The sequence below is a fragment of the Colius striatus genome, chromosome 5 (assembly GCF_028858725.1).
Source record: "Colius striatus isolate bColStr4 chromosome 5, bColStr4.1.hap1, whole genome shotgun sequence".
Taxonomy (NCBI): Eukaryota; Metazoa; Chordata; class Aves; order Coliiformes; family Coliidae; genus Colius; species Colius striatus.
Genome location: NC_084763.1, coordinates 10,985,108 through 10,998,141, shown reverse-complemented (window position 1 = coordinate 10,998,141; position 13,034 = coordinate 10,985,108). Strand labels below are relative to the sequence as shown.

Genomic DNA, 13,034 nt, shown 5'->3' with positions numbered 1-13,034 from the left:
GGCAAAACTGCATGAGTGCTGAGTAACCTCATTGTTTTGTCATGTAGACTTTATGGGATTTTTTTAATGTGTTGGAGGTTATTTTATAAATGGGAAAAGGGAACACTGAGAAAATTTAAATATATTTCAGTCAGAGGAGCTTTCTCCATGAAGAGTTTGAAAATGCAGGTAATGATAAAATTAAGCAAATTATTTTAACAACTGTAAGTAGATGCATTATCATTATACCTGATTTTGTGTGTTTTAGATAGTGTCTGCTTATCAGATTCTGCAGCGGGAGAACAAGAAGCTACAGGTAAGCGTTACCTTTCATCCTGTCTTACCCCAATGCTTTTTTTGATCTTAAAGTGTGCAGTGCAGATACAGATGTAATTTCCAGTGCGTTATGTGTGTGTTTACACAATCCATTGCGTGTGTATATATAGATATGTGTGTGGGTAACAGAAGACTCTTTCTTAGCTGAGATGAGTAAGGAAGCCTGCTGGAATAACTGTGAAGCTATTGTATCCAGCCTTTCTTCTTGCATCAGCTGAGTTCAGGTGATGCCAACCCACAGTTGTCAGTGTATGATAATACTTACACATCGAGTTTGATGTGAAAGATAAGTACAAATAGTCAGTTCTACTGGAACAATTCTATGAATGTGTTTATACTTTATATATGAAATAACATTTCATACACCTGATGTTTATTTTTCCTTTTTTTTTAAAGGGTGTTCTGAGTCAAACTCAGGATAAAGCGCTTCGCAGAATTGGAGAACTGAAAGAGGTAATTTCCTTTATTGAGTATTTACTTTATACCACACATACATGTGATCTTTCTCTGCCTCTCTTTTTTATTTTATTATTTACTTGACAAAATATTTTCTCTAGCAGGGCTGGGTTTTTCACCACTTGTTATCATTTTTTTACATGGAGTTATTTCTCTGGCTCATTTCATTGTACTAACTGAACTGCTTTTCTGTCCTTTGTGAAATAGGTAAAAATGTGTGTGTTTCTTGCTTCATTGTTGAGCCTGGCAGGAGATATGTCTGTGCAATTTGTTACTTGTCTTGAGAAGTACAAATACTAGGCAAATGCAAGTAATAGGTACTTTTTAGTAAAAATTGTATTGACTAGAAATAAAAAAAATAGCATCAAATGTTTAAAAATGCTTCTTCTCCATCATAATATTGACATATTAAACATATGAGGAAAAGGTTATTGAGGGAGTCAACATTGATTCACCAAGGGGAAATATTGCTTGACCAACCTGGCAGCCTTCTACGAGAGTATAACTGGCTGGCTAGATGAGAGCAGTGGATGTCATCTACCTTGACTTCAGCAAGGCTTTTGACACCATCTCCCATCACATCCTCATCAGAAAGCCTCAAAAACCTCCACAACCTATTGTTTAGGGTTTTGTTTTGGGGTTTTTTTTTGTTTAGTTCAGGCAACGGCTCCTTTTTTACTTTTCTACAGTATAAAAAATTGATTATACAGCAAATCTGATTTTCTTTCAAGGGGGGTTAAGGGGATGAAACTGGAACACAAAAAGTTACATTTAAACATAATAAAAAACTATTTTACTGTGAGAGTCAAGGAGCCCTGGCACAGGCTGCCCAGAGGGGTTGTGGAGTCTCCTTCCTTGGAGGTCTTCAAGACCCACCTGGACATGTTCCTATGCGACCTGATCTAGGTTACCCTGCTTCTACAGGGGGTTGGACTAGATGATCTCTAAAGGTCCCTTCCAACCCCTACCATTCTATGATTCTATGATTGTTTTAATGGATTTGAATTATAATTTGATTTCAGTCATAAGATCAAGTAGGTTGTGTTATGGTTATTGTCTCCTGAGGTCATAGTGAAATTAAAAGGAGACGCTCTGATGTGTTTGATATTGATAGTAAAGACATTGGGCTTAATTAAAAGACATGTACAAATAACTGGGCAAAGCAAATTAAAAGGGCGAGATCACAAAAGCCATATTGTCAAAACCTGGTGAAGCAGAATGTGAAGCTTTTTTACTGCCCCAAGAACCAATGGCATCAAGTTTGTGAGGATCTCTCTGTCCATGCTGTTACCTTGCTTGGGAACTTGGTAACAATTCTTTCAAAGCCACAGGCTCTGCAGCAATGTGTTGGCACTCTGAGTAACAGTGTTAATATGGAGGTTGCAAGAGCCATCATATCATGGTGAAGTCCTGTCTTTGCCTAAAGGCAGATTAGCTCCAGACACTCAAGACTGTGAGCGTCCAGACCTACATGTTCCCAAGGGCTATTCTCACCCTTGTGCCACCAGTTGAGCAGCCTGTTGTCTGCAAGGATGTCACTGCCAAATTGTGGGGCAGTCTTCTTCAGTGATGCAGGGTCTAATCCAGGTAAGCAGACTGGGAATTGTGTGTGCCACAGGGGCAGCATTTTCATAGAATAACAGAATGGTAGGTGTTGGAAGTAACCTCTAGAGATCGTCCAATCCAACCTCCCTGCCAAAGCAGGTCCATCTAGATCAGGTCACAACGGAATACGTCCAGGCAGGTTTTGAAAACTCCAGAGAAGGAGCCTCCACACCCTCCCTGGGCAGCCTGTGCCTAACCTCAACGGTGAAAAAGTTCATCCTTATGTTTAAGTGAAACTTTCTGTGTTCCAGCTTTTGTCCACTGCCCGTTATCCTGTCACTGGAGACAACAGAAAAAAATATCCTCTCCATCCTCCTGAAATCCAGCATTTAAGTACTTGTAAGCATTAATGAGGTCCCCCTTGGTCTTCTCCAAGCTGAACAGCCCCAGTTCCTGCAGCCATTCAGTCCCCTGATCATCTTGGTGGCCCTGTGCTGGACTCTCTCCAGCAATTCCCTGTCCCTCTTGAGCTGAGGAGCTCAGAACTGGACACGGGAGTCTAGATGAGGCCTCAGCAGGGCAGATTAGAGGGGGAGCAGAACCTCCCTTGACCTACTGGCTACACTGGATGCATCCCAGGATACCATTGGCCTTCTTGGCCATGAGGGCACATTGCTGGCTCATGTTCAGTTTATTATCAACCAGGACTCCCAGGTCTCTCTCTGCAGAGCTGCTCTCCAGCAGGTCAGCCCCCACCCTGTACTGGTGCAAGGGGTTGTTTCTCCCCAGATGCAGGACTCTGCACTTGCCCTTGCTGAACCTCATGAGGTTCTTCTCTGCCCAACTTTTAAGCTGGTCGAGATCCCTCTGAATGGCAGTACAGCCTCTGGTGAATCAGCCAGTCCTCCCAGTTTGGTGTCGTCAGGGAACTTGCTGAGGGTACAGTGAGCTGCTTTACTTTGCTTGGAAGGAATTGCTTCTACAGCTCAGAAGCACATGGTAGAAGCCTGATCAGTAGCTGTTGAGCACCTGAGGCAATGCAGGGTTAAAAAGTGTATATAGTTATTTAGGAAGAGAGAAATCCCTCTCTGTGACACCTTCCAGCACTATCCTGTCTGTGTGTGGCTTGGCAGGCTCAGCTCTTGCACAGCTGTGTTACTCAGCTGACATTGGGCTTGGCACTAGCGGCTGGGATTCTCTGTTGACAGTGAGGAATTGGCAGCATGAGAGTATAAAAGCAAAATTCAGTGTTGGAGGAAAGCGACGCAGGAAGCGTCCAGTGCCCCATGTTTTGTCTCTTCTTTACTTTTTCATCTTTTCTTTCTCTATCATCCTCTGTCTTTGGCTGACAGAACCCATGTCCATGGCTGGTGCTCTCTTTATGTCAGTGATCTCTGCAGAATAATAGTCATAGAAGCATTAATTTCCTTGGGATGAATCACTGGGATGATATATATGGATGAAGTAAATATATGAATAAAAGAAGTGAAAGTAAAAGTTTGGGAAATGATTTTAAGTACCATGTGTATAGTTCCTATTCTCTCAATAAGCAGATGTGAATTAATGTAACTCTGAACATATATGTTTTGTATTAGAACAAGAATTACTTAAAGAATTAGAAACATTTAAACTTCAAAAGCATAGAAAGTAAATAAAAGAAAGCTCCCTAAGGCAGTATTTTGTAAGATTAGGTTGATCCCACTAATGCATTTAGGCAACCTCTACGGGTATCTAAAGGTGTTCAGCAAAATGAGTACAAGTAGCAAGTAAAACCACGTAGTTCAGTTCTTTGGCATTCTCTGAGTTTCTCATTTGAGACGTGCCACTTAAGGAATAAAAAATCCATCTTCCTCTTTTTAGAAATGGCATTTGTGATGCTAGAGTGTTAGCATGTTGAATGAGCACGAGAGAAATGTGCATTTCTGCTGTTGAAGTTGCCTTAATCTGGTGGCTAAATGGAGAATCTAGTTTACCGAAGTGCAGTCTTCAACTTCCAGGACAATTGTGTGCATGGAAAAGAGTTTTGAGGCTTGAAGTGATCCCTACACAGACATATTTTTAGGAAGGAAGAATCCTTGATAATTTTGCATTAAATCTAGACTTCTTCTGTTTAATACTGGGATTATAATGGCATGTTCTTATTATATTGTGCAAGATCATAGAATCATAGAATTGTAGGGTTGGAAGGGACCTTTAGAGATCATCTAGTCCAGCCCCCCTACAGAAGCAGTTTCAGCTAGATCAGGTTGCATAGGAACAAGTCCAAGCAGGTCTGAAAGACCTCCGTCAGGTTGCATATGTTGTATAGTAAGAGAAATATCTTCTTTATGGCTGTACTCTAGGGTCACAACTGCAAAGAAGTATCTTAAATAGAATTTCAAAATATTTTTATAAGCCTTTTGAATTCAGATTTCAGCTTTCATTTGAGATGCATTTCTTTATGATTCTCAGGAGCTCCAGATGGATCAGCAAGCTAAGAAACATCTCCAAGAAGAATTTGATGCTTCTGTAGAAGAAAAAGATCAACTTATTAATGTCCTGCAAACTCAAGTAAGATTCCTGACACAACAGATGTTTTTTAAAACAGCCCTTCCTACTTCTTTTTTTAATCATGTATTTCCTATCGTGCACATCCATGTTGCTGTGATGTTACAAAGCTTCTTGAGTATTTATGATTATCTAGAAATTAAATGCATCTTTGTGATAGAGGATATACCTTTGCAAAATCTCACTCGTTCACTATGATTGATTTGTGCTTAAATACCTTTGCAATGTCTTTATTATCAAGAACAGAACAGCAGATGTTTGAGTTCAAATTGCTTTGGCAAAATTCATGTCTTGCTTAATTGGTCATTGTTTCTCCACTTGTAATTATACCATTTTTGTTAAATGGAAACATAATCTGGTTTTAAAAATGCTAAAGAATTTCAGGCAGATTTCTCTACTTACTGATACTTTCTCTAGTTTTGAAGATGAAAACGTGATCTACTGAGAATCTTTGTGTGTTTTAACAAAAAGAACATGTTGTTTAGGTGTCATTGCTGAAAAAGAGATTACAGAATGGTCAGATTGGCACCGAACTGCCTGATATAAATATTCAATCTGATCCACAAGTTCCAAGTCCAACGAAAGAAATCAGAGCAGAAGACACTGTGGAACCTGGGAGCAATGGTAGGTATTGTGGTTTTTTCCAGGGTTCTTGGATTTTGGGGAATAAGCCTGCTGTTATTTGCAATGGAGAAACAATGCTTCAGGGTGAACATGTCGTAGTAAGGATGTCTTTTGTAGCGGGAAAGAGCTGTTTTGAAAGCAATGTGGCAGCTAGAAGACAGGATAGGATAGCCCTTCTAACATAACTAAATTTTGATATGATTTCCATCTGGTCCATCTTGCCTTTGTCAGTAATGGTGTTAGCATTGTAATTACTGCTTTTGTCAGTAGGAGCTGTTAGTATCCCCACTGAACATGATTAAAAGACTCTGTCCCCCATAAACAAGGACCTATCCCTTGAATTCGTAAAGCAGACCAGTTGCCATTTTAATTTTTTTTAAAGTTTCTTTTTTTTTTCTTTCTCAGGAAAAAGTAAACAGAAAGATCAATTTTTATATTCATGCTATTCAATAATCTAAATGTTCCTCACATCAGGAGGTTGAATTATGAGACTCCCAGTATTGTGCATATTTGTTTACTAAGTAAGGGGCATTGTAATGCTTATATAGAATTAAAGTGTCATTTATTGGTTTCCTTCCTAAAAAGCAGGGTTAAGACAGAGGTGAACATTCATCTAGAAATGGTCTTTGTTCAGTGTCTGCCACAATTTTTGTATGTTAGGATGATACAGAGGGTTAAATCAGAGATTTTCTTACGTTTTTCAGTGCTTAGGAAATAATGTATCTAATTCCCAAGAAGGTTTAAGATGTTTCCTGTACTGGAGTCTTCTTCTGGACTATAGTGTGTAAGACTGAACCTCTGAAATGGAGCCTATTTGCATGCCAAGTACTCCTGCAGCCTCCAGAGGATCAGAGCAAAATGCACGATAAAATATTACCCAATGTAATAATGTATGTAGTTACACAGACAGAAGTACAGCTCAAAAAGGTGCTAAACATGGCCTTTATCCTGCCAAATGGAGCTTTGCCAACCTGAACATTTTACAATTAATGTCATACCCAGCCCTGGGAAAAAGCAGAAATCTGTGTGCTTGGCATTTGAGAAATGAGATTTGCTTTGCTTTGCATTTTTTCCTGCTTGTGACTATTCTGTTAGTACCAGCCAGGAGGTTTATAAATCATCATGACTTCTTAATTGCATAGGGAACACGATTGAATAATAGTTTGGTTTTGAAGCTGATGTAGCAGGGGGGTTGGACTAGATGATCTTTAGAGGTCCATTCCAACCCCTACCATTCTATGGTTCTATAATAGTAAATGGGGTGTCATAAACTAATTTGGGATAAAAGACCATATTTACTGTTCTGTTACACATTTCTGGTGGTTACAGCAGTCACTAGGAAGTTTTGCAGACTTTGCACAGCTTTCTTTAGGGACCTGTGAGTCACCTGCCATGGGAATGATGACTGCAGATCTACATTTTGGAAATTATGTGAGTATAGTAACGTTGGTACGTTGTCTTGTAGGGAGCTGTGGAGATTCTGTTAAAACACTGGAAGCTCTTAATCAGAGGGCGAAGCACCAAGAGAACTTGCTGCAACGTTGTCAGGAGCACTGCACCCAGTTAACCAATGAGAAGGAGGCACTTCAAGAACAGTTAGAAGAGAGACTTCAGGAACTGGAGAAAATAAAGGCATGGAAAATGCTTTTAACTTCATGGGTAGCTACTGAAACACAGAACTACAAAAGTTCCAGAATTTATTAATGAGGCAGACCATTGAACAAACTGTCTCTGTACCTTTTTGGAGTCAAAGATGTGAAACACACCTGGAACAAACATTCAGCAATTACTCAAAAGGATGTGTGAAAGAGTATGAAGTCTTACTGTATCAGTAACCATCAAAAGATATCAAATAAAGTAGCTGTGGGAAGTCAAGGTGAGGAAAACACTGTCCTAGTACAGAAGACAGGAGGTAAAGTGAGGAAAGTGGAGCAGAGGTGAACCTTCAGGACTTAGTAGAAGAAGTGTCGCTTGTGTAAATAAACAGAGAACACAAAAGGGCAGGACAATGCAAAACACAATATGGCAAAGGTAACTTAAGTGCAGCCCCACAGATAAAGTAATGTTGTGATCATTTTTTCTTTCAAGTCCATTGATGCAGAGTGTGGAGTAAAAGTAAGGTAGCTGATAGTAATGGAAACTTGAAAACATGCTAAGTGTAGCTGTACTCAACTTCAGCTCTGCAGATCAGATTCTCTTCTCTGTCTTGACCACTGAGTACTAGGCCAGTGTCATGGTTAGGCCCAACTAGCACAGCAGCACCACAACAGTCGCTCTCATGGTGCCCCCATTCACCCCCACCTTCGTTAGGATGGCAGAGGCCCCAGTGAAATGGGAGTAAAAAGATATGCAAGGTGGTTGTGGATGGAGACAAGGGCAGGGAGGGCTCGCTGCCAATTACGGTTCAGGGCACAAGAGACTCCAGTACTCGACTCAGAGAGGAAAGTAGGAAAGTTTATTCTACAAGAAACAGAATGGAATAAAAGCAAAAAGGGAGTAGGATGATGAGAAAATGACAACCAGCACTTTAAGATCTCCCTCCCCCATCCCTCCTTTCTTCCCAGGCCCAGCTCACTGCTCCTGATATCTCTACCTCCTTCCCCCTCAACGGCTCAGGGAGTGGGGAATGTGGTCAGTCTCTCACAGAGGGGCTCTGCCCCTTCTGTCTTCTCAGATGAGGATGACTCCCGGCATTCTTACCCTGCTCCACCCAGGACACAGTCCTTAATGAACTTCTCTGGTGTGGGTTGTTCCCAACAGCTGCGGCTTCTGCCGATACAGGGTCCCTCACACAGGACACAGTCCTTAGTGAATATTTCTGGTGTGGGTTCTTCACCACGATTGCACTTTCTGCAGATACAGGGTCCGTCCCTCAGGACAAGGCCTCTTCTGGGCATAAGTTTAATGAGCTTCTTTAGTGTGGGTTCTTCCCCACAGTTACAGCTTCTGTGAATACTGGTTGCTTCCTACAGGACACCTCTGGCCTCCTCTGGCCAGTCACTGCCCCTGGCATGGGTTCTTAGCAAAATGTGTCACTGCCCCTGATGCAGCGTCTTTAACAAAATATGAACAAATCTCAGCTTCACCAGTCCTCTCTGTAGAATACAGGGGAGTCTCTGCTTCAGCACACCTCCTCTCTTTCATCACTGACCTTGGAGTCCATATGGTTGTTTCTCTCACTCTTCCCACCCCTTACACCACCACCAGCTGGAGAAGAAGGGACAGAAGAAAGAAGAAACAGGAAGAAGCCTCCTCTTCTGGCTTCCTCTTAAAATTGATTGTGGAGGTGTCTAATTGACTCAGCCACAGCAGTGGGTCTGGTTCAGAGCTGGGGAGAGTTTTGAGCAACTTCTTCCAGAAGCCATCTTTATAGCCCCTTCCCCCTTACCAGAAACAACTGTCTTATCAAACCATGACAGCCAGTTTGAAAGAGCTCTGAAAGCCTCGAGTCTTTTAAGAACATTTTAAGGGCCTTTTAAGGACCTTTTCCAGAACAAGGGCCTGTAATGAACAGCTGTGTTGCATTGCTGGAATCTTCTTGTAAGCAGAAGTGCAGATAATAGAGCAAGTGCCTCAGGATGTGTTTCTTGCCCACTTTACTGAAGCAATTCTGACATTCATGAGAGAACTGGAGGCTATAACAAAGCCTTCAGATATCAGAATTGGTATGGAAGCCATGTTAGCACTGTGAGATTTAGAAGTAATTTTAAGCTGAGTTCCCTGGGCTCTCTTCTGTGCTCTTCCCCCAAGGCATGATGCAGGGTAAGAACCAAGCCTAAGCTGTTTGTCAGAAGAAGTTATTTTCTTACAGGTGGGAGTGCCTTAAACTTGTGTTTGGGGTCTGTTTTTCAGGACCTTCACACATCTGAGAAGACTAAATTGATCACACAGCTGCGTGACGCAAAGAACTTGATTGAGCAGCTAGAACAAGACAAGGTAGAGAAAACAATTGTCTTTAAACTCTGTGTCATTCTTGAGGAAGATTTTTGAAAACTCAGAATATCTGACTTCTTGATATTAGAAGCCATTCTTAGTTCTGTAATGCAGTTTGAGTTATGTTTTATTGAACAAATAATTTAATCTACCTGAGAATTTTATTGTATAGGTAGATACTTTAGGGTATTTATCTGTTAGGCTCTAGGTGGTCCTGCTCTGGCAGGGGGGTTGCACTAGGTGAACTTTTGAGGTCCCTTCCAGCCCTTGAAATTCTGTGATTCTGTGATTTCATACTGCAATAAAGCTGAATACACTCCTGGATGCCAGCTTTGGCAAAAAAAACCCCTACCACAAACAAAAAAAAAACCCCAAAAATTAATGAAGATGAGATACAATGTAAATGAAAATTAACAATGAACAAAGAGCAACAATTGTTTCTTAGGAATATGAAAAGTTTCTCAGTTTTTTCATTTCTTTAAGTTGGTTTTTTTTATCACAGTCTTGGTACTTGTTTTAACTTCTGGTGATGTAATAAGCCATATGACAAACAGTCATGTTAGTCTTTTTCTCTAAGGAGAATCACACCAACTACAATGCTTTTAGTTTTGGTTTGTTTACAGAATGCATGTTTCAAAGAAACGTTACCTCTAGAAGGAGAAAGCTTTCTGATGGACCGTGGTTGCTGGAGTTCTTTTCACCTCTATGTGCATTTTGGCTGCTCTTCAAACTAATTCCTATGTTTGTTTTTGTTAGCATTTTCTGTGTTCTGACATAGAAAAATTCCATGATCTCTGGGCTTGTGGTTGTAGACTAAAGTTTTTTCCAGGCAAGGGTTGTTGCCTGAATGGAAATTGTTGCAGCTCTCTCTTTTATTTATTTGCTAGCTTTTCATCTCAAGGACCTTTTTCCATAGGGCATGGTAATTGCAGAGACAAAGCGACAAATGCATGAAACATTGGAAATGAAGGAGGAAGAGATAGCCCAGCTGTGTGCTCGGATCAAACAGTTAACTACACAAGGCAAGGAATTAAAAGAACAGAAAGAAAAATCAGAAAGAGCTGGTAAGAAACTCTTGAGATCATTAACTTTCACTTTTAAACACAAGAAAAGCTTCAGCTTGATCTTTCTGCACTCTTTCATCAGTTGTCATTTGGAATGGATGTTAAGAGATGCTTTTTTTCCTGATGTTCCACATATCACCCCTGCTAGGGTCACTACTATCTTCACCTCTGGTCAGAGTTTAGGGATGTTTTGACTGGTTTGTTAGCAATTCAGCTGGAGTCAAGAAGGAAGCTGCTGAAGGGCAGTTGTGCATTCCCATTTGTAAGAGAAAAGATTGATAGAGTTTTTTGCTGGTGTAATTTCAGGAGGGAAACTTGCAACTGTCTGTAAATTACCATTATAATTCCACTAGTAGCAGCAGTGAGTGTACACACTGTAGTGAGTGTACAAGAGCTTGGGAAGAAGTAGAAACAAGGAGATGTGTTACAACCACAGTAAGCACTTGCCTTCAGTAACTGTAGCAAAAGCATTGCTGATTTCTTTTTAGTGAAACAGCAGCCATGATTCCTTTCCCTTCAGACTTGGAACCTAGTGACTTTGTAACTATTGCACATGGTAATTTGCTTTTGATGGAGATTAGGTAACATACATTATGTGTGCTTGCAGTTCTTCTTTTCCTGGAAACTAAACTAAAAAGTCAAATCACCCCAGGTTTTGTTTTTTAAGCAGTGAAATTGTTTAGCGCCGTATCAAGGTTCTTTTGAAGGAATTGAGTTTGCTCTCATAGGCATCTAAAGGAGTTCACTCTTTTGGCAGAAGCTCACATACAGTTGGTTCGCATAAGACATTATTTTATTTCCTTTCTCTAAAAGCAATGAGATGTTCAAACAATACAGTTCATAGAGGTTTGTTTTAAATCTATCATGACTTAGATCAAAATGAAGATTTGTTTGGGTAGGTCTTTCTGTGTAATACAGAAAAGCAGCTTGAGCATCCATCTTGTGGAAGTAACAAATGTGATTAGGTGCCCTCCTCTCCTACCCTTTCAGGCTGCATATGTCTTTTTAGCTCTGAGAATTCATGTTTCACAAGTAAGTCAGTCCTGCTTAAGTTGGATTTTGCTCAGCTCTTGGAGGCTAGGAAGCTTTTCTTCATGATTAATAACAAATAAAAAAGCTGAAGAACATTTTATTACTTCTGTAGATAAGAAGTTACTGTCACAGTTGTTCGAAACACAATATTTTTTGAAGCAACAGAAACCTCTTAATTACGAAGTGATATCTACCTGCTCTGGTTATTACAGTAATGTCCTCATGTTTGAATAGCCAGAAGCTGAAAACGAGTTAGACATGATGGTCTGGCTACCTAGGGAACTTAACTGTTGTAGTCAAAAGTCTTCTCTCTTCTGAATATTGTGTTGCTCTTCTCTTGGGGAGAGATTTGTGTGTTAAATCTACTTTCTTTTAAACAAAATTTTGAAGTACTTTTGGTAACTTTTATGGTGCATAAGCATCCACATGGCTTTTGAGTGCATTTATTTTGGTACTTTTGTTAAGTGTGCATATATAAATGTTGGAATCCTTAGAAAATTCATTAACACTACTTCTAAGATTGGAAGGTGACATTTCTTAGGTTTCCCTATTACTTCCTTGGCTTTATGCATTCCAAAAATGTTGGGATGCACAATGGAAGTGTAGTTCAGTGCAGTTGAACTAAATTGTTCAGGCATTTGAGAAAACCATCATGAGTATTGTGAGAGCCTGAAGTCACTTCTAAATCACAACTTTTGAGTTGTGTACCTGTTTTAAGAATTTGACAGTTTGATGTATTCGAGGTCATCGTGTTTAAAGTTCTGTTCCTTGGATAGTTACTGTGAGATGACTCACTTGAAATTCTGGACTTCTCTTTTTTTATATCACAATTTAGTGAAGAATTGACTTCATGGAATATTGTATCTATAGAAATACTAATTTCATTTATGGTATGGCAAAATGAGGGTAAGCATAATACATGTACCCTTGGAATTGACTTTCATAGTACTGTATTGTAGACTAAAAAGCGGTATATCTTTCATATGTTTAACTCACCTAGAGTTGTCTGGCCTTTTTTTTTTGTTGTGATTCAGTGACTTTAGTGAAAGCTCCAGTGTTTGGTATAATGCTACTGTGTTTTGGTGTACTGAAATAGTGAAAAGATATGTAAGCTTATTTTCTGCCTGTTGTGTAAACTGTAACTTGGTCTTCCCAGCTGAAGTTCATTCTTTTTAATAGTTAGAGGTACATTATATTGAAATCTCACAGAGCATCTTGTTTTTGTGCATCCACACATGCCAATAAGTGAATCATGGTGCCTTTCCCAAGCCTTGTATGAACAGGACTGGGGTAAGGGCTCTTTTTTTTTCTTACATCACACATTGGGTGCTTGAACTGGGCTCTAAAAAGTTCTGTGCTTCTCAGGCACTTTTACCTGAAATAACTGCAACTGGGTTTTTTTGCAATGTACATAGATTATTTACATTTTACTTCAACAAAGCTTTTTATAGTATTTTTAAATTTATTGGTAACCTGAAGATTGTTTCTCCTGAAACTACTTGGCCTAAGTCCTTTGAC

At 39.9% G+C, this 13,034-nt stretch overlaps 1 protein-coding gene across 2 annotated transcripts in view; it reads left to right on the top strand.

Annotated features, from left to right (window-relative positions):
• GOLGA4 (golgin A4) overlaps positions 1 to 13,034 on the top strand; it is a 69,333-nt gene that overhangs the window by 21,524 nt on the left and 34,775 nt on the right. For both annotated transcript variants that reach the window (XM_061996189.1, XM_061996188.1), the window contains 7 exons: positions 248 to 295; positions 712 to 768; positions 4,768 to 4,866; positions 5,349 to 5,487; positions 6,953 to 7,119; positions 9,340 to 9,423; positions 10,337 to 10,484. In XM_061996189.1, coding sequence (XP_061852173.1) covers positions 248 to 295; positions 712 to 768; positions 4,768 to 4,866; positions 5,349 to 5,487; positions 6,953 to 7,119; positions 9,340 to 9,423; positions 10,337 to 10,484 — 742 coding nt within the window. The remainder of the gene's footprint in view (positions 1 to 247; positions 296 to 711; positions 769 to 4,767; positions 4,867 to 5,348; positions 5,488 to 6,952; positions 7,120 to 9,339; positions 9,424 to 10,336; positions 10,485 to 13,034) is intronic.